The 26981-nt window shown below is 38.0% G+C and overlaps 1 protein-coding gene across 2 annotated transcripts in view; it reads left to right on the top strand.

Annotated features, from left to right (window-relative positions):
• Positions 1-26981, top strand: part of COLGALT2 (collagen beta(1-O)galactosyltransferase 2) — a 130084-nt gene that overhangs the window by 67282 nt on the left and 35821 nt on the right. For both annotated transcript variants that reach the window (XM_004469091.5, XM_071207610.1), the window contains exons 2-5: positions 15069-15179; positions 17717-17834; positions 19983-20117; positions 23798-24002. In XM_004469091.5, coding sequence (XP_004469148.1) covers positions 15069-15179; positions 17717-17834; positions 19983-20117; positions 23798-24002 — 569 coding nt within the window. The remainder of the gene's footprint in view (positions 1-15068; positions 15180-17716; positions 17835-19982; positions 20118-23797; positions 24003-26981) is intronic.

The following is a 26981-nucleotide window of genomic DNA, read 5'->3' as shown; positions in this document are numbered from 1 at the left end:
CCACACTTCCCGTGCCGCTGACGACAACAGAAGCGGACAAAGAAACAAGACGCAGCAAAAAGACACAGAAAACAGACAACCGGGGGAGGGGAATTAAATAAATAAAAATAAATCTTTAAAAAAAAAAAAAAAAAAAAAAAAAAAAAAAAAAGAAACAAGATGCAGCAAATAGACACCAAGAACAGACAACCAGGGGAGGGGGGGAAATTAAATAAATAAATAAATCTTTTAAAAAAAAAAAACATACTACAAAGCTACAGTAGTGAAAACAGCATGGTATTGGCACAAGGATAGACACACTGACCAATGGAACCGAATTGAGAGTTCTGATATAGATCCTCATATATACAGCCATATGTTATTTGTCAAGGCCACCAAACCATCTCAACTGGGAGAGAATGGCCTTTTCAACAAATGGTGCCAGGCGAACTGGATATCCATATGTAAAAGAATGAAAGAGGATAACCAACTTACACCTTATACAAAAATCAACTCAAGATGGATCAAAGACCTAAATATAAGACCCAAGACCATAAAGATCTTGGAAAGCAAAGTAGGGAAGCATCTACAGGACCTTGTGATCTTCATGAACTTCACAACAAAAGCACGAGAAGCAAAATAACAAGTAGATAAATGGGACTTACTCAAAATTAAAGCCTTCTGCACCTCAAAGGAGTTTGTCAGGAAAGTGAAAAGAGAACCTGCACAATGGCACAAAATATTTTGTAACCATATATCTGATAGGAGACTTATATCTTGCATATATAAAGAACTCCAATATCTTGAAAATAAAAAGACAAATAGCCCATTTAAAAAATGGGAAAAAGATTTGAACAGACACTTCTCCAAAGATGATATACAAATGGCTAAAAAACACATGAAAAAATGCTCAAAATCCCTAGCTATTAGGAAAATGCAAATCAAAACAACAATGAGATACCATCTTACTCCCATAAGACTGGCAGTTATCAAAAAATCAGAAGACTACAATTGTTGGAGAGGATGTGGAGGAATGGGAACACTCATCCACTGCTGGTGGGAATGCAGAAGGGTCCAGCCATTCTGGGGGACAGTTTGGCGGTTTCTCAAAAAACTAGCTATAGATTTGCCATATGACCCAGCAATTCCACTGCTGGGTATATACCCAGAAGATCTGAAAACAAGAACACAAACTGATATATGCACACTAATGTTCATAGCAGCACTATTCACTATTGCCAAAAGTTGGAATCAACCCAAATGCCCATCAACAGATGAATGGATAAATAAAATGTGGTATATACATACAATGGAATACAATTCAGCTATAAGAACAAATACAGTACAAACACAGGTGATAACATGGATGAATCTTGAGAACCTTATGTTGAGTGAAGCAACCCAGGCATTGAAGGACAAATACTATGTGACCTCTTTGATATGAAATAAGTAAACCAAGCTGTCCCAGAGAGTTAGAAACTGGATGATAAACTTTAAGGTAGTTGGAGGGTAGAGAAAGGTTATGAGCTGACAGCTACTTGGGTGAAATCTATGATAAACTGGAGGTAAGTGTTTGTACAGGGAAGGGATAAAATGGGGGCATTGGGATAACTTTGCATGGAACTGCATGGGCTGGGGCACTAGGGATGGGAGGATAGGTCAGATTGCCCAAGAAATTGGGGAGAGGCTGAGGGGGACATTTGATCATGGGAGATTGTCAGGTATGTGGTTGAAATTGTGGTGCAGAGAAAACTCTTTAGAGAATGTAATATGGAAGGTTGCCAGTTTGGGATGGTTAAGGGGGGGCATCTGACACAGGGCAAGCTTCTAGGAAGTGTGTGAATGCTCATTTTGTCATAGTGGATTATATCATTGGGTGGAGACCCATACAATGAGAATGAAGGTATACCCACATCCTGGGGAAGACTGATGTTCTCAGACAGAGGGAATTGTATCTCTTGAGAGAATCGGTGGCTCCCAGTGGGTTAGGGCTGTCAAGTATGTCAAGCCCTCAACATTTTTGCAAGTATCTCTGAATATGGTCCCTCAAGTAGTGAAGATTGATTGCCATGGTGGGCCCTGAGGGGAGGGGAAATGGAAGTGTTCCACAAGATCATGCCATGATGGATATAGGTCATGTTAAATTACACCAAAAATGTATAAAAGTCTATAGGTTAAAATGTAAATGATAATGTAAAACATAAGATAACTAAAAATTTAGAAAATTGTATAGTCTAAAATATAAACCATAATGTAAACCCAAATGGAACCATGTTTGAAAGCTATCATTTCAATATCTGTACATCAGCTGCAGCAAATATAATATGAACATGTAAAAAGATCACTGTTGGGGAAGGGACAAAGGGTTTGATGTTGGATATTGTATATGTGAAGTACTGTGACCTAAAACTTATGTCAAGAGAAACTTAATAATCAGGAAAAAAAAAAAAAAAAAGAGAAAGAAAGGAGGTAGACACTGAGGAAGAAATGAAAGAAATTGCCTTGTCACTGTACATACAGGGCAACACCTGTAGCAGTGATGAAAGGCAAAATGTCAAAAACAAAGCTTTTTCATTTTTTCATTTCTTTGATACCCCAATTTATTTTTCCTTTATTTAATTTTTCTAAATTTTTCTGTATTCTGTATCTAACCTTTAAACCCATCACTATATTTCATTTTTCTATTATGGAACCTGGCAATATATTGGGCTTCCTTTTTGAAGAAGGTTTGGACTACAGAGAGGTTCAACTGTGGCGGGGGAGGAGCACTTGTGTGGGGTGTCATTAGTGGGGGGCACACGGTTGGGAGGGAGTTCTCCAGGGCATGTATACAGGGTACATAGAAAGGTTTGGATATTTTCATAGTGGTTTCAGTTGGAAACGACAGATAAGAGAGTGCTGAATTCCTGACCAGGGGAGCTCTATCACATTCCCCAATGGAACAACAACAATCCCCCAAGTGCAATGGCAAGGACCAATAAAGATGGATGGTCCAATGATGAGCCCTTGATACTGATGGCACTGATTATGAGCCTATGTGCCGGAAATATGACCTAGGCCTATAACTGTGGGATGCTGAAGAGTTACCTCCTGAGAGCCCCCATGTTGCTCAAATGTGGCCACTCTCTAAGCCATACTCAGCATGTAGATGCATTGCCTTCCCCCCCAGCATGGGACTTGACTCCCAGGGATGAGCTTCCCTGGCACTGAGGGATTACTACCAAGCACCAGCTGATGATGTAACTACAAAAAGACCATGAGCAAAGAGGTCAACTCAGACCAGGAGAATATCTTAGCCTACATGTGATATCAGGTGTTAAAAACTGCATTTTGACCTTCGATAAAAGGGGGAAATGGAAAGGACAAATGAGTTTATATGGCTATGAGTCTTCAAAAAAGAGTCAGGAAGTCATCAGGGGATGATGTTTATGCATGCCTCAGCAGGGTACCAGAAACAGCCTAGGTAGATGGAAACCCAGGTGCTGGTTCTCCTGAGGGCTGCAGCGACCCACAGGTTCTATGGTCAAGGCAGATGACTCTGTAGTTCAGGGCCATGTCAGTTGGCCCTTCTTTGGAGTTTGTGTTCCTGAGTGTAGTGGAGTTGGACTCAGATATAACCTTTCTACACATGCCTCTTCTGTCACTTTTACTGGACCTGTGGTTGGCGTTTGGGTTGGTATATACTCAGGAGACCTGAATCTCTGAACTGTCCATGTGACAGCCAGGCCCTGGGTCTCAGCAGACTTGCAGCTCCTACACTCTGGTTTCTTGGATTTACGCTGGCCAGCTGACAGGGAGGTGAAGAGGGTCAACCACCACACCAGGGAGCCAAGAGTGCCTACAGCTGCAAGCAGGAGAATTGCATTCATCATCCATGTGGAATCTAAAACCCTCTTGATGTAGAGGGGGACTGGACATAGCCATCCCAGGTCCACAAGATGGAGGAATAGAGTATGGATTAGAGTGGACTTACTGGTGTTCTGCTAGGGAACTATTGTGATTAGTAAGGGAAGAAATTGTAGTAGTGATGTGGAGAGGGTGGCCGTGGTGGCTGCTGATGGTTGGGAGAGGGAAGAAGAGATATGGTGTGGGGGCATTTTCAGGATTTGGAGTTGTCCTAGGTGGTGCTGCAGGGACAGATGCCGGACGTTGTATGTCCTATCATGGCCCACTGGGTGGACTGGGGGAGAGTGTGGACTGCAATGTGAACCACTGTCCACGTGCTGTAGCAGTTCTCCAGAATGTATTTGCCGGGTGCAGTGGATGTGCCACAATGATCGCAGAGTTTGTTGATGTGGGAGGGGTGGTATGGGTGCGGTGGGGGGTATATGGGGCCTCATATTTTTTTTATGTAAAATTTAAATGAAAATGAAAAATAAATAAAAGTTAAAAAATTAAAAATTAAAAATAAGTAAATAAATTAAAAAGTTAAAAAATTAAAAATTAAAAATAATAAATAAAAATAAAAAGTATCAGACACATCTATCCTCCCTTGTGCAAATAAGTTTGAAACATCATGACATTTCATTCCTCCCTAAATACTTCAGCACTTATCTCCTAAGCACAAGGCATTCTCCTACATAACCACAATGCTGTTATCCCTTCAAAGAAGTTTAACTTTAATGTAATGATATTATCTAACCCAGAGATGATATTCAAATTTCTCCAATAGTCCAGTAATTATCTCTATAAGCTCTTTTCCTTGTTTCTCTTTAAACTGGGAACAAATGAAAGGTAAAACATGGAATTTAGTGCCATGTCTCTTTGGTCTCATCTTATCCAGGATGGGTGCTCAACATTTTGCCTTTCTTGTTATTAACATTGTTTTAAGAGTCTGCCAGCTGTTATGATTTGTCCCACAATTTGGATCTGGTGGATTGTTTTCTCTTGATTATATTCAGGTTAAACACTTTTGGCAAGAATACTACTTAGTTCATTGTGGATTCTCAGGGTATCACAGCAGAAAGCACTGAATAGAATATCAAATATTGGTTGATACTATTGGTGATGTTTGATCACTTGGTTAAGGTGGTGTCCACCAAATTTCTACATTGTAAAGGTATCTTTCTCCCTTTGCAATTAACAAGTAATGGTGGGGTGATATGAGACTGTGAATATACTTTTTTGCCAAGAATCTTTTATAACATGGCATTAGTATCCTTTAATAACTACCTGAATCAATTATTGTACTGGTAGTTGCAAAATGGTAATCTTTCTAACTCTTTTATTCATTTTACACTTATTTGCTGTTATTCTGCAGGGAAGAAGTGCCTTCCCCCTGCCATTTTTTAACTGTCACACTGAATTCGTGAATTCTTTTTATTCAATGTGTTACAGTCTATTTTTTTTTTTCTTGCCTAGATTGCCTCAAATTTGGCCAGTGGGAAACCCCTCAAGCTGTTTCTTGTGTCCTTTTGACGAGTTGCCATCAGTCTGAACAGTTCCTTAACTCTTCTGTAAAATATGCTCCAGACTTGTGCATTTATACCTTTCCTACACCAAACCTGGGATTAATCTTTCTCCAAGAAGCTCTGATTCTTTTTAGCGGGGAATGACATTTAGAAACAAAGATTTGGGGTTAGGTGTGTTTATTGCCCTTGGAATGTCTTTGCTTGTAGTCCATGTCAGTGGATAGCATTAGGAAACATAAAATATATATGTGTTTTTTTAGTTAATTTTTTATTTCTAAAGAAGCTTTAGATTACATAAATGTTACATCAAAAATATAGGATAGGGAAGTGGATGTGGCCTAAGCAGTTGGGCTCCCATCTACCATATGGGTTTCAGTTCCTGGGTCCTCCTGGTGAAGATGAGCTGGCCCACACAGCAAGTTGGCCTGCATGGAGAGCTGGCCCATGTGGCAAGCTGATGCAACAAGATGATGTAACAACAACAAAAAAAGAGACCCAGAGGAAAAGACAATGAGAGACACAACAAACCAGGGAGCTGGGGTGGCTCAAGCAATTGAGTGCCTCTCTCCCATGTCAGAAGGTCCCAGGATTGGTTCCTGGTGCCTCCTAAAGAGAAGATGAGAAGCCAAGCAGACACAGAAGAACATACAGCAAATGGACACAGAGAGCAGACAGCGAGCGCAAGTGGCAAGGTTGGGGGGATAAACATATATATATATATATATATATATATGAGATTCCCATATAACTTACCCCCTTCCCCTCCCACACTTTCCCCCATTCACAGTATATTTCATTAGTGTGGTTCGTTTGTTATAATTCAACATATGTTGAAGCATTGCTATGAACCATGGACTATAGTTTACACTTCACACTGCACAATTTTATTGGTTTTGACAAAATGTATAATGATCTATATCCATCATTGCAATGTCATACAGGAAAATTCCAATGTCCCAAAGTACCCCATGTTGCACTATCCTTCCTTCTCCTTCCCCTCAGAACCTCTGGTAGTCACTGCCTTTTTATCAACGATACGAGTTCTTCCATTGCTAGAATAATCATAAATCTAATTAAGTCCATAGTTGCATTCCCCCCTTATGTTTGTTCATTCCTCAGTCTTGAGGATTTTGGGATGGTGATGCCCACTCTGTTTCTGATTAAGAGGGAGCTTAGATCCCATGGGGCAGATGGATGGAACTGTCTTGCTTGCAGTTTTGAATACTGTTTTTTTTGGAATGGGCATTGTCCATCATCATCCTTTCGTTAGTTGTCCTGGGCAAGTGCAATGAATTGGAGAGTAGGTGTTGCAACTTTTGCTGAGATTCAGGGTTCAACTGACAAATCAACAGACTGAAGATTTAAGTCTCTGGGAAATATATGCAGAAGAGTCATGTGTAGAGAAATTGTAAATGAGTCTAACTCTGTTACATTGGGGAGCATATATTCCCAAATAAGGCCCACTGACAGGGTGCCAAATTCCTGAGATATTTTCCCCTACCTATAGTGTCTAGGTGTCTAGGGGGATGTGTGGGAAGGGTTGCACCTGGGGCATACCTCTATAGCATATGAATATGTTCAAATGGTCATGAGGCATGGTCTCTGTGGGTGAGGACTCACACAATTACTGAAGAATATTGAATTCCCATCCAGGGAAGTCCTGCTTCATTCTCTAATAGAGCAGCAAGAATCCTCTGAGTACATGCACAGTGCCTAGTGAAGGAGGACAGACCATTACACTATGCCCTTGGTATTGATAGTTGTACTTATGAACCTTTACTTGAGAAATTGAAACTTACCCTAGTATTATATACTGCCTAAGAGTTACCTCCTGAAAGTCTCCTTGTTGCTCAAATGTGGCCTCTTTCTAAGCCAAACTCAGCATATAAACACACTACCTTCCCCTGGTATGGGACCTGGCTCCCAGGGATGAACCTCCCTGGCACTGAGAAATTATTACCAAGTGCCAACTAGCAATGCAGTTGGGAAAAGACCTTGGCCAAAAGGGGGAAATATTAAATACAAATGAGTTTTTATGGCTAAGAGATTTCAAAATGAGTAGGAGGTCATTCCAGAGGTTATGCTTATGCATGTCTCAGCAGGATCTCATTGACTGCCATGGTGAACAGTGCCTCAAACAGCAGGGCTCCTGAGGGTTCTAGAGATATCTAGAAAAAATATATATATTTAAATCTTCAGTTTATATTGACACCTCCACTTCCAATTCAACATCACAGAGTCCTTCTCCCTCCCTAATTCCCTACTTGAACCTCTCTTATTCCCTGTGAGAAGCCTGTGCTCTACTCCACAATACACAAAACTGTTTTGGAATTTCTACACTAAGAACTACAACAAAAGATCTACTAAGTAAAATTCAAGATTTGTGTATTATTTCTGTCCTTAAAAAGTATCTTATTGAGATAATAAAGTCAGAGCACTGTCTTTAAAAGTTATTTGAAGCAATTTTTTTTCCTTCTGGTTATGGTATCAATTATCAATTTCTTGTGAATTGTTTGCCCTTAACTTTTTTTTTAAAGAGAAGTAGATTTACAGAACATTTTCATTTATCTTTTGCCCATTTTTCTATTATATTTTTAGTTTTTTTCCCCCTCCATTTTTGAGTACAGTATTAATTAGGGAGATGAGTCCCGCATCTATGATGTTGATTGCAAGTATTTTCTCTCAGTTTTTTTTTACTTTGCTTACAGTGTTTTCTGCCATAAAATTGATTTTTAAAATTTTATATAGTCAGATTTTTGAAACTTTTCTTTTATTACATCTGGATTGTAAGTTATAGTTGGAAATCCTGTCCCCATACCCAGGTTATAAAAGAATTTACTCGTCTTTTCTGTTGGTGCTTGTATGTTTTCACTTTTCTTTTTTCTATTTAAATCACTATCTATTTGGAGTTTATTTTGGTGTACAGTGTGAGTTATGGATACATTTTTTTTCACCAATTAGCTAGGCAGTTGTCTCAACACCTTTTATTTAAAAGTCCCTCTTTCTTCTTGTGACTTGAGGTACCAACTTTATCATAAACTAAATTTTAGTACTTTCTCTTTTATTCCACTTGTCTCCCCATCTGTTTGTTCCTCTGTCATTACCACATAGTTTTAATTGTAGTGATTTTTATAGTAGGCTTTAATATCTGATTAGAGTAGTACTCTTTTTTTTTTTTTAAGCAAGATTTTCCTAGCAATTCTTGCATACTCATTTTTCCATAGGTACTTTAGGATCAACTTTTCTAACAACAGGAGAAGAGAAAACCAAGTTCTTGGTATTTTTATTGGAATTATATTAAAATATTTAAATTAAGGAAAATTGTCCTCTTTATCTTGCTGAGTTATCCAATCTAAGAACAAGGAATATCTTTTCATTTTTTAATGTTATTTCTTTTGTTTTTTGGTAGTGTCTTAAAGTCTTCCTCATATAGGTTTTATTCTTTATATTTTATTTTATTTTAAATGGGGTTCCTTATTTCATTACATTTCTAACTGGGTATTGTGTGGACACATGTGAAGGATATTGATTTCTGCTTGTTAATTTTTATTCTGCTATTTTGCTGAATTCTTTTATAATTTAATTAGTTTTATTATTGATATACTTGAGTGGTATCATCTGCCAATAGAGAAAATTTTCCTTCTTTTATTTCAGTTCTTCTGCCTCTAGTGCTTTTGTTTGTTTGTTTGTTTAATTGCATTCACTAATATACTCGAAGTAATATTAAGCAGTAATGGATATTACGGGCATCTTTTAATTGTTCTTGACCTTAGTGACAATGCCTTCTCCACCAAGTAAGTCTTTAGAACTGAGAGGTGTGTGTGCATGTGTGTGTGTTTATTTTAATCATGTGTTGAAAGTTTGCATAATTTTCTACTTTGAGCATGTTCTTTTTTTAAAATCCGAAATAGGTATTGATTTTGTTAAAGACCTTTAAAGCATTTTTGGAGATAATCATGATTTTTTTTCAGGTCTATTAATATGGTGGTTTATATTAATGGATTTGCTAATATTGAATTATCTTAGGGCATGCTTATTATTTTCTTATTAGGATGTTGGATTATGTTTGCTTACACTTAGATTTTTGCAACCTACTCATTAAAAGAGATTGGTCTGGGGAAACGGACTTGGCCCAGTGGTTAGGGCGTCCATCTACCACATGGGAGGTCCGCAGTTCAAACCTGGGGACACCTTGACCCGTGTGGAGCTGGCCCACGCGCAGTGCTGATGCACGCAAGGATTGCCCTGCCATGCAGGGGTGTCCCCGTGTAGGGGAGCCCACGCGCAAGGAGTGCGCCCCTTAAGGAGAGCTGCCCAGCGCGAAAGAAAGTGCAGCCTGCCCAGGAATGGTGCCGCACACACGGAGAGCTGACACAGCAAGATGACGCAACAGAAAGAAACGCAGATTCCCTTGCTGCTGACAAGGACAGAAGCGGACAAAGAAAAACACGCAGCAAAATAGACACAGAAAGCAGACAACTGGGGCGGGGGAAGGGAAGAGAAATAAATAAATAAATAAATCTTTAAAAAAAGAGAGAGATTGGTTTGTAGTTGAGTGTGTGTTATTTTTACAAAGTTTAGATAGAAATACTGTACTTGCATTACTTGGGAGTACTTTCATTATTTGTACTTGCAAAAATTTGGAATATTCATTCTTTTTTTAACACTCTAAGGAATTATCTGGTTTATTGAGATTTGGTAGAACTTCCCTGCGAGATGATCTGGACCTGGTGTTTTCTTCTCTTTTTTTCCTTTGTTTGTGGATAATTCTTTGGTAACTCCATTTTGTCCATGTTCTGAATTTTATATTACTACTGGAGTCAATTTTGCTGACTTAAATCTCCCTTAGATATCTTTTATATCTAGTTTTCAAGGTTTTCATTGAGTTGCACAAAGTAGTTGCCTTATGATTTTTAAACTCTTCCATGTCAATCATTATTCCTCTTCCCCTTGTCATTTGTTATTTTTTATATTTGCATTGTCTCCCCTTTTTTCCTTAATCTGGTTAACTAGTTGTCTATTCTGCTGATTTTTTTTCCCCAAAGAGCATATTGCAACTTGATTAAATGGTATTTTAAACTTGGGTTCAGGTGGAGGTCAGATATCACACAAATAGGGAGCAGGAAGCAATAAGGCTTAAAACAAGATAGTAATTATTACTTACAGTTCCTGAAGTGGGAGAGGAGGCATCTCGAGGGGACGATGGGATGGGCAAGCCACTCCGGGGCCTCAATCAGCAGGTGGGGTGCTCACAATAGGCAAAGGGGAACCCATGGGCTTGTGCCTTTCTTGAGGTCCAGGGGTGGCTGTTAGAAGGCTTCCTGGGGGAGTCAAGGATTGGTTTAGTGGAAAGGGAAAGAGACTGGGGGTGCGAGGGCGCTGGGGATGGGCAGCTTATCATTTGGAGCTAGCCGTGGGTCTTGGGTGAGGTGTGTGGATGGTGTGGGGCACATGGGAGGTAATGGTTGGTTAGAGGTGTCTGATATATGCTGAGGCCCGCGTGTGGAAATGGATTAAGGGCTAGAGCAAAGACCAAGAGGCCCTAGCAAAAATGGAGGCCGAGGCAGCACAAACGCAATGGAGGCTCAGGACACAGCTTTTTAATTTGTTTATTAGTTCTCCTATCTTGTTTTTTCACCTCATTACTTTCTACCTTTATCTTTATTATTTCTTTCTTTGTGGCTTTTTGTGTTGTAGCTCTTTTTCTAGGTTTTTCGGTATTCTATTTCCTAGTATTTTTTAGTTTTGAAAATAATTTATTTTCATACTTTTATTTTTATTGGTTCAAGTATATAAGACTATGAATTTTTCTCTGATCACTCCTTTAAGTATGTCCCCAAATTCTGATATGTAGTGCTTTCATTTCTAATTTTTCTGAAATTAGTTTGTATTTCTTCTTTCACTAAATACTTGTTTAATAGATAGCTTTCAAAGAGATTCTTTGTTTTTATTGTCTTACTAATTCTAGTTTTATTTCATTGTTATCAGAGATTGATGTTTGTGTTATTTTTATTTTATGGATGCTTTCTTTTTAATATGATTATTGATCCATTTCTGTGACTGTTCCTTGTGCATTTAAGAATAAGGTATATTCTCTATGCTGTATCATGTAGGTCCTCTGAATCTTCACTGTTCCCCCATTTGAGCTGTCTTCAACTGAAACTGGTGTTTGTGTGTCATTTTTTGGTGTTTCTGTTTTTTCCTTGCAGTTTCTGTACTTTTTACTATACTGGGGTTAGGAAAGACAGCAAAAAACTACAACCTACAGACTGCTGCCTGTGTTGGAAATAGGGCTTTATTGGAGCACAGCAACTCTCATTCATTTACATATTGTTTATGATGGCTTTCACACTGCAATAATAGAGTTGAGTAGATGCAACACAGATGTGTCTCACAAGCCTAAAATATTTACTATCTGGATCTTAAAGAAAAAGTTTGCCAACCCCTTCTACTATATACTGGCACATAGATTATTCACACTTATTTTATCTTTGAAGTGAATTGTGCCCTTTGAATTCTACCTTGTTTGATGCCAAAACTGCAACTCTTGCTTGCTTGCCTTCCCTTCCTTCCTTCCTCCTTTCCTTCCTTCCCTTCTTCTTTCCTTCCTTCCTTCCTTCCTTCCTTCCTTCCTTCCTTCCTTCCTTCCTTCCTTCCTTCCTTCCTTCCTTCCTTCCTTCCTTCTCTCCTTCCCTCCCTCCCTCCTTTCTTTCTCTCTGTCCTTTCTTTCTTCTTTCTTTCTCCATTTGAGCAGTATGTTTTCGTATCTCTTTATGTTTAGCTATTCTAAATAACTTGTTTTAGATGTGTAGCTAATGTACAATATAGAGTTGGATTTTCTTTTGGGATCCAATTTGAAAATATTTTGTTTTAATAAGTGAATTAAGTCTATTTATATTCACTGATATGACTAATGTGTTTGGTTTCAACTATCATACATTGTATCAGCTATATATTTTACTTATTATGTTTCTTTCCCCCATGAGTTCCATTCTCTTTCTCTCTCTCTTTTTTTAAAGTATGGTACATTTGTTATAATTGATGAGCACATATTGACGCATTGCCACTAACCATGGATTATAGTTTGCACTCTGTCCCAAGCAATTTTGTAAGTTATGACAAAATATATAATGGCCTGTATCCATCACTCGAACGTCATGCAGGACAATTCCAATGTCCTGAAAATGCCCCCATATTACACCTATTTTTCTCTCTCCCTCCCCTCAGAATTTCTGATGGCCACTACCTCCACATCAATGATTAAAGTTCTCCCATTGCTAGAATAACAATAAGTTTATAGTAAAATATAGTAGAATAATAGTAAGTCTACTTTAGTCCATTTTCATTCCTCAGTCTTAAGGATTTGGGGATGTCCACTCTGCCTCTAATTGAGAGGAGGTTTAGATCCCATGGGCAGATGGATGGATCTATCTTGCTTGCTGTTTCATACTGTCTCTGTTCCTTGGGATGGGCATTGTCCATCATCATCTCCTTGTTAGTTGTCCTGGGTGAGTCCAATGAGCTGCAGAGTAGGTGTTGCAAAGTTCTGTTTTCTTTACTCTTTATTTTTCATGTTTCTTTTGCTATTTAGAGAGGTTTGAATTTTTTTCTGGTGGTTATCTTTATATTGATGCCTGTTATAATGCCTTTAGTCCCTTCTTTTCTTGCTTAGGCTCATATTATTATTAATTTTGTTAGTTTTAATGATATCTTTGAAACTTATCTACCAATATGATAATCAATACATTTATTCAATGGTGAACTTTCTGCCTTCATTCCCATTTTTTAGAAAGTTTTGTGTTTTTGCTATGACAGTTACATTTACATGACATTTACATTTTATTCTTCTGATCTTGTCCCCACTTTTATTTTAGGTTTAGTTCTGCAGTGAAATACTCTAAATGCTTATGAGCAGCTCTTTAGCTCAAGTTTCCATGATCCTATCTTGGTTGGATGAAGCTCTAATAAATTTCCCAGGAATATTGTATTCTCTGTTCCTTTATGCTTAAATCTGTTTTTCTATGACCTAATACTTGGAAAACAGGTCAGCTGGTTATAGATCCTTAAAGGTTCACATTTTCTCTCCTTGGATTACTTGAAATTGCTACTTTAGTGTTGTCTTTTTTTCAAACATTATGGTAAAACAATCAGATGCCAACTTGATTTCTTTTCCTTTTTTTATGATTTGGTCTTTTTACCTGAAGGCGTAGAAGAATTCTTTTATTTTAATCATTAAAAATATAATACTTATAGTAGAATATGTTTCAGAATTGGTTATTCTGGTTCAATTTTCCCAGATATACAGTGCGCCTGTATTTGGAGGTCCAGGTCTTTTATTTACAGAAAAATTTCTTCTACTATAGTTATAAATCTTAATTTAGTTATAAATTAGGTTTTTTTCTTCTTCAGAGACTCCAATTACACATATATTGAATCTTAATTGTCATATCTTCTACATCAATAACTTTCTTTCTGATCCTTTTACCTATTTCTTTCCTATATTTTCCTTCCCTTATCTGTTTGGGAGCCTTTTTGGTGCCTCTTGTTATATTTTTATTCAAATATAGTCTCCCTTTGGTCAACTCGTGTTTCACATTTCTCTGGGGTTTTTGGTCCATTTCTGTCTGAGTGCTTGAATTTCTCATTTGAGGTTTTTTTTCCTTAGCTGCAGATGCTTTAAGGGGTATTTAATTAAGGTTGAGTATTTTGTTACACTTTTGTGTGTTTTTTTCCTTTGTGATTAGTTTCATGGGAAGACTGTTCATCAGTTGAACAGTTTTGCTTTCTTTTACTGTTTATTTTTCTTATAGTAGATTTGTAGATGTGGTCCACTATTTACTGTTCATTTTGAAATGTCTTTTTTCCCCTTAAACCAGCAGGAACAGTGTGCATATATACAGGGTAAAAGCGTTTGGGTTGCTTACTGGGTTTCTTAGTGCAAATTTCCATTCTTCTGCCAGATATGGAACCTCCACACTTTTTATTATATTTTATTAGACTTTCAAGGTAGATTAAGTGGATCTGTTTGTTAAAATTTCAAGGCATATCAGAAACACGAACATTGTATACATTATCTGAAGGCTTTTGAAGATACTGTATTTCATATCATTGGTGGTAAGGTTAATCCAAAATAGAAATGTGAAATTGCCTTAGATTTACAGGTTTAAATTGGGAACTCTCATTGTGACTTTCCCCTATAGTATATTTGAAAAAAGAAACACTGGCCAGAAATCTTGTATCCTGAAAATTGGCTTGAAATGAAAATAAAGCTGAATGATGCTTGAATTGAGGGTAGCTGTAAATGAAGTTAAAAGGTAGATTTTACATATTGGATAACTAAAAATCCAAATTTTTATATTTCCAAAATTAGTTAATGTCTCTTGTTCAATTCATTTTATGCTTATTGTTTTTAGTATTTTCATGTATTTATTTACTAACACAACCATTCATTGATTCTACTATTATCCAGCCTTCTCTGAGGAGCTAATGACATAAGATGATTTTAATGTGTCTCTTATTTCAGAAATTTATTGTCTAGTTTGGACCATAAGGGAGTCATTTTCATATATACAACTTTTTCCAGACCCGGCCATTCTCTTTTCAGTTAATCTGGGCTCTCAGATTTCCTCCTTTCTTTGCATCACATAACTGAACTACATTGTGATTTCTCTCATGCAGGGCAGCCACTGACCACAATGTGGATAACACAACAGAAATCCTCAGGGAGTGGTTGAAAAATGTACAGAAGCTCTATCACTATGTGGAGTGGAGGCCCATGGATGAACCACAGTGAGTAGCAAAGGAAATTCTAGAAACTCATTGTTTACTCCTCCTCCCCTAACCATTCCTCCAGTCATTCAGGCTAATAACCTTGGAGATACGTGTGATTTTTTCTTGTCTCTCATTTCTGTAACTAGTGAGTTATGAAGACCTATAATTTCTTCCTTTTACAGGTCTTCATATTTCTCTCTTCCTCAACGCTTAGCTACCAGCCAAATTCAGGTTCTCATTACTTCATAAGTAAATTACAAAAGCAGTATATATTTTTAAAGTATTAAAATAATTTATTCATATTTTGATTATAAATAGTTAATACTCAATGCATCATAGTAAGAGTTTGTATATTTTATACATAAAAGAGTTTGTATACTTTTCTATTGTGCTCTTTTCACTCCTCATATCTTGGCAATCATTCTGTAGCAGTAGTTTAGGAACTTTTTCCTTCCTTTTATGACCTCACAGTATTCCATTGTATGGATGTTACTGTAATTATTTAATCAATCCTCTACTTAAGGACATTTAGGTTATTCCCAAATTTAATCATAGCAATACTTAGTTGCTTCAATCTCCAGGGCATCCTATATTCCATACTATCAAACCAATCTACCCAAAATACCAATGAAGTGGTTTTATTTTTCTGTTAAAAGGATTCCAACAGTTCTCCAGTAACCATAGTACAAAATTCAAATACTTAAAACTTACGTTGAAAAGATTCTATAAACCTAATCTATGTGTCCATATTTCCTGTTTCTTTTCATAAAATCTGTTTTATCCAAAATGTTCCTTTTATTTTCATCTGCAATCTTTACTCACACAAGTTTGCTCTCCTGGAAGGTCTTTCCCTTCTATGTAAATAACTCTTACCCCAAGTCCCACCTACTACAGAAATCCTTTCTTAGTCATCTCAGTTGTAAAGATCTCCCTTTCTGTGGATTGTTTATTTTGCATAGCACCCTCTTTGACACAACAATACACTTAACTATAACTAGTATTATTATTCAACTCTGTAATTTATATATTTTTTTTCCTAAATAATTTATAGGTTCTTTGGGCATGGGCTAATATACAAACACTTTATATTTCCCCCCAATACTATGTCATTGGATGAATAAATGAATCAATAAGAGCATTAATAAATGTATTTAAAACTTACTATTGTAAATGTTTCCAAGGCCAGCACAATTCCAGCTTAAGGTAAACCGATGTTAAGAGTAGATGAATTGAGTTACCTGAATTTCTGCCCAGGTAAGTCATATATTGAAAGTCAAATTGGTATTTTAATTTAAAATGCCCTTCCAGAACAAACCTTTTGCTTTTTTACTCTCTCTATATATGACAAAATACATTTATTTAAACTATAAATATATATATTTTTCAAATCCCAGCATTTATTTTACATATTGAGCAAAATGTAACACTAAAATATATAGTTTGAACACTATAAAAGATTTTGAACACTCCTTTTGACTTCTTTATAATGGAACTTGGTCTAAGTAATAAAGGGCACAGAAAGATTTTATGTATCTGCCTTGCATACTGATAATTTTCTCAGTAGGCAGATTTTTACTGAAAATGTTATATGCCAAGATAGCATGAAAAATATTAGAGAAGGCAGTTATTTTTTGGCAATATATTCATAAAAACAGGAATTTCATAATTTCCTCTGAAGCAATAATTGTAGAAGAAATCCCAGAGAATTCCTGTGTAGTACATAACTTGATAAACCTTATTCATACAGTTCCAGTCGCATTGTTTTTGTGGCTTTTCATTCACTAAAACAAAAGTACAGCCAGCACAGATAAAAGAGCTTGAAAGGTGGCCAGTTTTGGACAGAAAGGGTCGCCATGACAGCATCAGTGTCCATACCAGTTAGGAGTTTCCGGAAGGGGTCTGGAGAGTGCACCAGCGCACTTCCTGTGTGGGCATGTGAGAGTCCTGGCTGCTGTGTGAATGTTGATAGATAGCGATCCCCAAGACTTTATAGATTTGCCCCATGACCTGACTTCACCTGGGATAGATCAATGAGGTTAGGCTCTGTGGAGTCCCTTACTGAGGCTACACCAAGTAAATTTAATGTTTGTTTTTCCTGGGAAACTCATTTTTACACTGCAATATTTCCAAATTTATCAGATGGCAAGATGTATACCAAAGTGTCTAGGAACATAGGCTTTGGGGTTAAACTGCCTGGATTCAAATTCTGTGTTCCTTATTACTGTGTAACATTAGGCAAATGACGACCTCTCTACCCCTATTTTCTCACCTGTGAAATGGGAAGCATGGGAGTACTGATCTCTTGGGCTCTAGTTAGAACCCGGTGAAATATTTCACATAAAGATTCTTGTGTACAGTAAGCAGCAAGTTGTTTCATCTCTCTTTGTTCCAGTTACCTTACCGACAGTATGGGGATGACAGTAATAATACTAGGATCTGCTTCCTAGAGTTGCTAAAGGATCAAAAAAGTTAGTACTTATAAACATTTAGGACAGAATCTGACACATGTAGGCACCCAATAAATATCAGCTATTATTGTTGTTATAAACTTTTAGGTCTTATCCTGATGAAATTGGACCAAAGCACTGGCCAAGCTCCCGGTTTGCCCATGTGATGAAACTACGACAGGCAGCCCTTCGAACTGCGAGGGAAAAATGGTCAGACTACATTCTGGTAAAAGCAGATATTTGTGTTCTTGACAGCTGTTATCTAGAATGTGTCCAAACCAGTTGTCCAACTACTAGGACCATAGGGGCAATCAAATCACTTTTGGTTTAGGCACCACCATCACTCCTGTTTAGCAAAGGCTCAAGGGAAAATTTTTAGAACTTAATATTGGGATATTTGAATTTCATCTCAGACCCACTCCTGATACACATTTTCAGTGAATGAGCAAAGAATCTCCTAAATTATTTAGTTGCTTTCATATAACAGGTGTAAGAAAATCATGGAAGATGCTGTAGGTAAAGGAATATAAAGTACTTTAATAATTTTTTGGAAGAATCTTAGGGATATGAGAAAATAATTATATAAACAGTAACTCAGATTAGCAGCTCTGAAATGTCATTCCCTTTTGCTCCTGAATGACTTGGGGAATGACATCTCTTTTGTTTGTCATCCCTGTTGCTCCCAGTTATGATGGGCTCTGGTGGACTGAAATGGAGAACTCCCCATGAAGAAGTCCTATCACTTTCCTTAGAATTTGAGAGTGGTGCAGAAAAGTGCTGGACTTGATGGAATCAGTATTGTACTCTGTCCTTGGCCTTGATGATCCTGTCTCAATTGGGAAGGAGGACAGCTTCCTAAGCAACAAGGAGCTCTAATGCTCCTTTTTTTCTTTTGAAAACTGAGGGTTATTTTCCCCCCACAGAATTAGGGGAACTGGATTTTTCATCTGTGGCCCCCAAAATCTACTTAACTATTTTGTCAAATGTTTCCCAGGATGAGGCTAGAAATAACTCTGATAAAGCAAAGCCATTATTATTTCATTAACTTTATGAGCATCTACTTTCTGTCATTAGACTCTCTGATTTCTAAAAGAATTTTTGACCTATGGCTATCCCCAGCCCTTCAATCACAGCAAATGTCAGTCCAATAATTTTTCATATATATTTTCAAAACAAATAATTTCATAAAGGTTTTCAAATTTTTACTGAAAATTTTTAACATTATATAGCTGCTTAAATGTCATTGTGTGTACAAACGCTAAACCACAAAACCTTTTGTTAAACAGATTGCTATAAGAAGGAAAGCTTCTGATTATTTCTTTTATATGATAGAATCTGTTGTTATACTTTCCGTGTAAATCAATCAGTGTTAACTGCTGCTGAGAATGGAGAATAGCTTCGTTAGTCAGCATATGTTGATATTACGTACTTCAAACCAAGTATCTATTTGTAACATTAAAATAGCAGTGATGGTTCTGCTTGGAGACATCTTGGCATTACTGTCCAAAACCTAAGTAGGTCTGTTCATCTGTATTCAGATTGTTTGGTGAATTAATCTTTAAGGATTTGGAGGTCATTAATATCTTGTACTTAAACCACTAACCAAGTATAGGTTGGGTCCTAATTAAGTCTGTTCTTGGTATGGTTGCACCAATTCATTACTTAGTACCTCATGCAGAGCACAACCTGTGGAAACGTACTTTGACAAATCTGTTTAGTTTCCTTGGCTGCTCAAGAAAATAACGTGCAATGGGCTGGTGTAAACAATGGGAATTTAATAGATTATGGCTTTGAGGTTAGAAAAAAGTCCAAATCAGGGCATTATCAAGGTGATGCTTTCTCCCTGAAGACTGTGTCGTTCTAGGGCTGGTTTCAGGAGGTCCTTGGTCCTGGGCTTCTCCGTCACATGACAATGCACATGGCGGCCTCTCCAGACACTCACTCTTCTCCTCTGGATTCCACTGACATTCAAATTCTGGCTGCTCCCTTTCTGACTTTCTCTCTGAATTTCACTCTGCTTATAAAGGACTCCAGTAATAGGATTAAGACCCAAACTGATTTAAGTGGGCCACATTTTAAATGAAGTAAACCCATTAAAAAGCCCTGCTTAAAATGGGTTCGCATCCTCAAGAATGCGTTAAGTTTAAGAACATGTTTTTCTGGGATACATACAACTCCAAAACACCACAGACTGAATGAATGGTGACTTTCTCAAAACCACCCAGCTGTCATGAGTTTCAATGGGGAGGATGTAGATAACTGGTTCCATATCTCGTGAGCAAATCTCTATGATCTTTCGTAAGTACTGGGCATGCCTTCTTAAACGCATTACTACGAAGTGCTTTTCACCTGACATTATCTTTTCTTTTCCTAGTTCATAGATGTCGACAATTTCCTGACTAATCCACAGACCCTCAGTCTAATGATGGCAGAAAACAAAACCATTGTGGCCCCCATGCTGGAGTCTCGGAACCTGTACTCTAATTTCTGGTGTGGAATCACACCTCAGGCAAGTCTTTGGAACAATGAGTTTTAACAAGGCAATACTGTATCAACAGTAGCCTCATTCACCTTTGTCTTTTTCCCCCCTTGGAATGTGCATGTCTAGTGTGTGTTACTAGAACAAGTATCGTCAGGAAAGGATGTAAATCCACATCCAATGCCACAACCCAATGGGCTTTTCTGTATTAATGAATTACAATGAAAATATCTTCATGAAGTACATATAGCTCAGTGGTTGAGTGCCTGCTCCCCATGCACTTGGTCCTGGATTCAATCCCCAGTAACTCCTAAATATATATATATATATATATCTTCATGAGCTTAGCCTTAGGAGTTTTAAATTAACAAATCAAAATATGCTGGATTTTGTGCTTTTTTTCCTCTGAGTCAGGGTTTTAAAAAACTAGTGTTTTGTTGTTGTTGTCATTACAAAACTAGCATAAGAACATTACAGAAAAGTTTAGAAATCGATAAATACAAATAAAAAATCACATTAATACCCACCACTCTAAAACCACAGATAGCAAATTGGCATATTTATAATGGCTCTATTTTGTTCAAGCAGCTGTTACAATTTACTTAACCTTTCCCTTAGCTTCAACAATATTTAAGTTTTCAATTTTAATTATTATAATGATGATCATCATTAGTATAAACTCTTCTGTATTTAATGTTATTTTCTTCATACAGTTTCTCAGAAGTGGAATTACTGAGTCAAAGAGTATAAATATATTTATGATTTTGATATATTTTGCCAAATTTATTTCAAAGAGTTTTAATAATTAAAACCATCAAAAGCTTGCTTTTACAAAAGTAAGACACAAAAACGTTAATGTCCACACTCTCTCCCATAGTAAAATATTCAATTCTAGAGTTCTAGTTGGGTGAGTACTTACTTCCGGTTAAATTTTGTGCTTTAGTTAGTGACTAAAAGCAATAAATTAAACTGATCAGTGTAGCATATATCAATGTAGGATAAAATGTGCTAAGGGAAACAAGTATGTTAAATGTGTTCTCATGATCAAAGAGATAAATTTTGAGTACCACTTTTTATATCTGGTTTGGATTTGGTTGAAAGAATGAAGCCACAGTGTGTTAAGAATTTCATGGGAAACCCCTGATTGGTAGTGTTTGCCAGTTTTCATGTTACAAATACTCCCACCATGGCTGATTTGAGGCCACCAATGTGATCAACTGATTGGCACAATTTCTGAAAGTTTAACAGTTGGTGGCTCCTGTACACCACTGGATGAGGCATTCCTCTTTTGTTGCAGTTACATCCCCGCATTCCAGGAGATTTTTAATCCAGGTTATTATCATATCTCTTTTAGGGTGCAATAAATTAATATTTATAAAGCCATGGGGTTCCTTGGGGAGAAAACATACTGGGCTAGTTTAAGTTCATACAATCTCAGTTGATAATCTGCAGTGTTTCATGTGGCAGAATAACTGAGGGTTTTTTTAGTGAGTTATACTTTGATGCCAGCAGCAAAGTTGAGTTTAACCTAATGACTGCAGCTTTCAGGTTTCTATTATCTCCTTGTTTGCTTTAATCATTGAAAGCAAACAGGGAGAAATGTGCTCCCTTGTTTTGCACAGTAATGCTAAAATCCGAGCAACCTGGGAGGCAGGTCAAATTTTGCTCTGTCTGTTCTTGGCTTTCTACCACTCCCAGTCAGGTTTCAGCTAGGGCAGGAATAGAAAGGACCGATGACTTCATAAACCCAAGGCAGGCCTTGTTTTCCAGAGTCTTTAAAAGCATCCCAAACAAAATGACCCTGATGTTGTCTGGCCGATGAACAGGAATTATTACCAGCAGCATTCAAATTATGTGGACAATGAGTGGGATCTGAGACACACTCACCTCTTCTGCCTGTCTGCAGGGGCATCTCTCACTGCTCTTCATTTTTACCCCCAGGATAGTTAGTGGTTCATCATTGCCATGAATTTTCCAAGCTTCTGATTCTGAGAATATTGTTTTGAAGTAGTCTAGAAATTTATATTTGACATGATTCCTTAGGCATTCGGAGAACTGTGTCCCCTTTATCTCTTGGCAGAAATGATCGTAAGCTGATGTGCTACAACCCATAGTGTTGCTAAGTGACCCTTAAGTTAAATGCTAATGAAAAATTACAGTAATATTAATAAGATTTCATATGGTGAATTTCAGTTTTCAAAGTATCTCCATAGACCTTGTCATATGTGATCCATTCATTCTACAGCCCTCTGAGATGAACAGAGCAACTATGATCCCATTTTCAGGGGAAGAAAATGAGGCTCAAAGAAGTTACATATGGCCTAAATTCTAACAGCTAGGACATTTTTAAGATGGCTCTAAAACTCACATCCTCTGAGTCTTAAATTGTGATTCTTCTACCTCATCACATGGTTGGTGTTAGGTTTAACTTAGGTACACATTCTTCTAGACACCAAATGGAATGTCAGAGAAGTGGAAGAGGCTGCGATGCCAATGTGTGGGCACTAACATAGCAATAGGAAATGTGAACATACTGTGTCTGATTAATGAACATGCTAGAACTTATGCATCCAAAGAGCATGCCCTTCAGGGTGCTGGCCTTGTGAAACTTTACATTCATTCCAGTGCCTTGTGAAACTTTACACTCATTCCAGTGAGCCTGCCATTGCTCAGAATATTTTTGGAAAGACCTTTCAAAGTTTCTGCCTACTTTTAAGTATGTTGTATAGAAATAAATCTTCATCCTTTTGGAATGGGTTTGATTTTTGGAAATAGCCAAGTTATAATAATTGGTGCCACTGGAGTGTAAGCTCCTCTACCAGTCTCTATATGCTCTGCAAGGGCTAAGACTGTGACTGGCTTACTCACTGATATGTCTCCAGTGTCTAACACAGTGCCTGGATTATAGTATGTGCTGAGTAAACATGAACAGTAGAGTTGGGAGGGAGAACAAGCTGAGTAATAACAAAATTATTCAAAACTATGAAGAAAGGGAACAGGTTGTCCAGTGTGCTTGCCCAGAAGTCAGATTCCAAAGGGGAATCCCCAAAAAGTCCCAAGCCAGGGCAGCTTCACAAGAATAGAGAATTAGTAACTGCATTGGAAGAAGCCCTGCATTTGGTTTTCTAAGTACTGGCATGTTTAGTAAAGAAGACATTAGCCATATTAATGTGGTCATTATAACACTAGCCACTAGTTTTTGGTGCTTTCTTGGTTGCAGGCACTATTCTCAACACTTTTCAGGAAATTTGCCCTTATTTAATTCTTACAGATACAACCTTGTAGAGTAGATAGTATCATCCCAGTTTTACAGATGAGGGAAAAGGCACAGCAAAGTTGAATAACTTGACCAAGAAGACACCAAAACTTGTGTTCTTAACTGCTACACTATACCACCTCCTAATGTAGTCATACCTCATATTCAATGGTAAGTCAGCATAAAATATACTTTTATGAAATTATTAAATCAAGAGCTATGCTGAAATCAAGATTATTTCTAATATCAAGCCCTTTTAAGTGGTGTTTTCTATTTAGATAGCATTTGTTTTAGCTCAATTGACAATTTCTAATGCAAGAGAATGGGAGTGAAGTTGGCTCTATTGGTCCTTCCATTTGCCCAGAGGTCTTAGAAGGCATCAGCCTAGCACATCATTGGAAAGATGAAGCCTGCAGTCAGAGATCACAGCCCTTGCCTATTTGCTCTTTTACAGGGCTTCTATAAACGGACCCCAGACTACCTTCAGATTAGAGAGTGGAAGAGGACAGGCTGCTTTCCCGTCCCCATGGTCCACTCCACATTCCTAATTGACCTCAGGAAGGAAGCCTCTGACAACCTCATGTTCTACCCTCCGCACCAGGACTACACCTGGACCTTTGATGACATCATTGTCTTTGCCTTCTCCAGCAGACAAGCAGGTACTGTTTGTGTTGGTTTTACTGGTTCCTTGGAAACATGGCAAATGGCCAGCTCCTTTGTTTTGTGCATCTTATTTTCAAAAACTGCTATTTAAGGAAACAGAGTTGGTTTTTTTGGCCAGGTAGTGTTAGAGACAATTAATTCTCTGCAGTCATCATACCAGCACCTTCTGTGGTGCTGCCACTCAGCACCAATGACCGAGAGCCAGGACTGGCCCTAACCCAGGAATTCACTATCTTTTTAAGAAGACTGGGGCATATAGAGAGGAGTAAGTCCTGAGTGGTGATTGGTTTTCTGTGGTGTTAGTGCATTATTGTTGATCATCAGAGTCCCTTTATTAATGAGGAAACTGTGCCAAAGGCCCAAAACAACACTGAAAAAATCCAACGCTTTGAAAAAGTGGGTTTATTTTTCTCTTTAAAAAAAAGTTCTGAACTGGTACAGCAACTCTGTTCCTAAAGTCAGAGACCCAGACTAGTTCTATGTTGCTTCTCTACCTTCCATTTCTCACCATCCTGGATGCATTCCAGCCATCAAAGCAAAAACAATGAGTGAGGCACTCTCCTCTTTAAGGGCACAACCCATAAGCTGAATACATCACCTCTTTGCACATCCTATTGGCTAGGACTTAGTCACAGGACAATGCCTAGCTTGAGAGGCATGGAATGTAGTCTATTCTAGGCAGCCATGCTCCCCAATTCTATCACTGCAGAAGAAGGAGAGAACAGATATTGGGAAACAACCAGCAGTCTCTGCCACAGGCATTTCCAATGGGATCTGTGGGTTTTCTGAGAAAGACAAGTCAGTAGGAAGGTAAGTTCTCTTGTTCACCTTGCACATGCTATTTTGGAGGACATAATTTGCTAAAGTGGTTCAACAGGAACATATACATTCCTAAAGGAAAGCTTTATATTCTGCATAATTCGGACCTTCCTGATGAAAGTCAGGTCTCATTATCAGTATGCCAGAAATGTGCCACTTAATTACTAGCAAAGACCCTATTCAATTGAAATAAGTTTCTGGCAGATGAGACTTAATACAAATTCAAGCTATAACTCACACAGCTATGTATACCCTTAAAGTCATAGACTTCCCCACTCATCAATTGTAGATTTGGTAGGAATGAGAATATTTGGTGGAAATGTGGAAGACTGATTTTTTATCCTTGGCTGCTAGAATGACTTCAACCCTTTGGTCAGGTGTAGACATTTTTAGGCCTTGTGTCTGGGCAAAAACAAGGTACTTACTGTCAGGTGGATTGGAAATTTTCATGAAGGTTCTCATGTCAGTGTTAATGGAAACTGCCTTTTTCAGCTTAGTCAGTGATTTGCTCTGACTTCTCGAGGTCTAGAAGCAAAGTCAGGGCCTTCTCATTCCTTCAAGTTGTGCCAGTGCCTTTGCTCCAGAGTTCAAAGTGAGGCTATTCCAGGAAAGTGAGCTGTTAACAATTAGAATATTGACCATTGCCTAACAGAGTCTGCCTTTATCACCAAAGCACAAGGCTTTATTGTGGCCTGCACACTAAATTCTTATGATATAATTTTTTTAAAAACCCAGTATCTGTGTGTTTGGGCGGGCTGAGTGCCACAGGCTAGGTAGGATCTTTCAGCTTTGTCCTTCTCTTGGCCTGTTCCCCAGGACTTCATGCTTTGTCAGTCAGACTTCCCAAAGGCTTTTCTGGGACTTTGAAATTAAGTGCATTCCTGATTGGTCATTCAGTTGAGGTGAGATGAGGAAGGCAAGAAAAGGAAGGAAAGAATATCAGTCCGTAGTCTTTGCTGAGAACTTTTTGTGCACAGCATTGTATTAGACTCTGTGTTAGTTGTGGACATGAGACCTTTACATGGGAAAACATAACTAATAGAAGCAGGAAAAGCCGAGGACCAGCTCCATGGTTCAGACTGTCAACAGAGCAGGAGTTGAGAGGAGTCATTTGGAGGGGATGAAAGCACTTCTTTGATAATTGTCTAGCTCTAAGGTAGTGATTTTACTTACCTTGAAGTTTTTTAAGAAGAGACACGAATGAGTCTGGGAGTCACATGCAGTTCTTCCATTGCATGTCTCTAGGCTCTTCCCTTCTTTGATACCAAACAAAGCACTTGTCTTCTCCCTTAAAAGAGTCTTGATGAAAGAGAAGTTTGTTCTCTTTTCTCTCTCTTGTGAAGCTCCCTAACTATGTATCATCAATGGAACATTATTCCAAAAGGAAATAAGGGGTCTGCATGTTACAGTGAGGGCCACCACAAACCATGGTCTGTCATCTTTCACATCAGTCTCTGGTCATTGCCATGTGTGGGTGATGAATAAAGGGGGATGTTTCAGTGTGCTGGTGTGCTAGAGGCTTGGCTGCCCATCTAGCTAAAGAAGATAGCACATCAGTCACAGGCAAGCCCTATGGCTATAATGAGGCTATGGTCAAGAGTTCACTCCCACTCTGGCCAATGGGCTGGGCTCTGCACCATGGCCACAGGAAACATCCCCCATACTGGCCCATCATCTTCCAAATGTGCTGAGTCAAAAGAGGCAAGAGGATGATGGTAGACAGATCTGCCTCCTGGGCATTGCTGGTATGTTCAAAAGTGCCTCCATGTATAAGGACAGGAATCCATACTGATCAGTGTCCTGAGACTGAACTTCCAAATCTTAAGTGTGTAGAAACCACTTGACATCAGCCAAGTAGGTACAGAGGTTTGGCGCTTATGATTTACTATGCGATCTTGGACAAGTCACAGTCTCTGAACCTGATTTTTCCTCTAGGATAGAGATAATTACATCAATCTGCGATGTTAAGGTACTATATGGGTATAAGAAAATGTTTGCTATCTTCATAAGAGAAGCAAAGTCCTTTAATGTATGATATCATTCATTCACATTTATTTTTCAAATGGAAAGTTGTTTCCTTAGAAGCAGCTTTCACTGTGAGTACCAGATTGCTTCATCCACTATCTAATTATCCACAATTTCCTTTGTAAACCTTT

Source organism: Dasypus novemcinctus, chromosome 13 (genome assembly GCF_030445035.2).
Source record: "Dasypus novemcinctus isolate mDasNov1 chromosome 13, mDasNov1.1.hap2, whole genome shotgun sequence".
Lineage (NCBI taxonomy): Eukaryota > Metazoa > Chordata > Mammalia > Cingulata > Dasypodidae > Dasypus > Dasypus novemcinctus.
The sequence above is the reverse complement of the archived record's forward strand: the minus strand, read 5'-3'. Positions and strand labels throughout refer to the sequence as shown.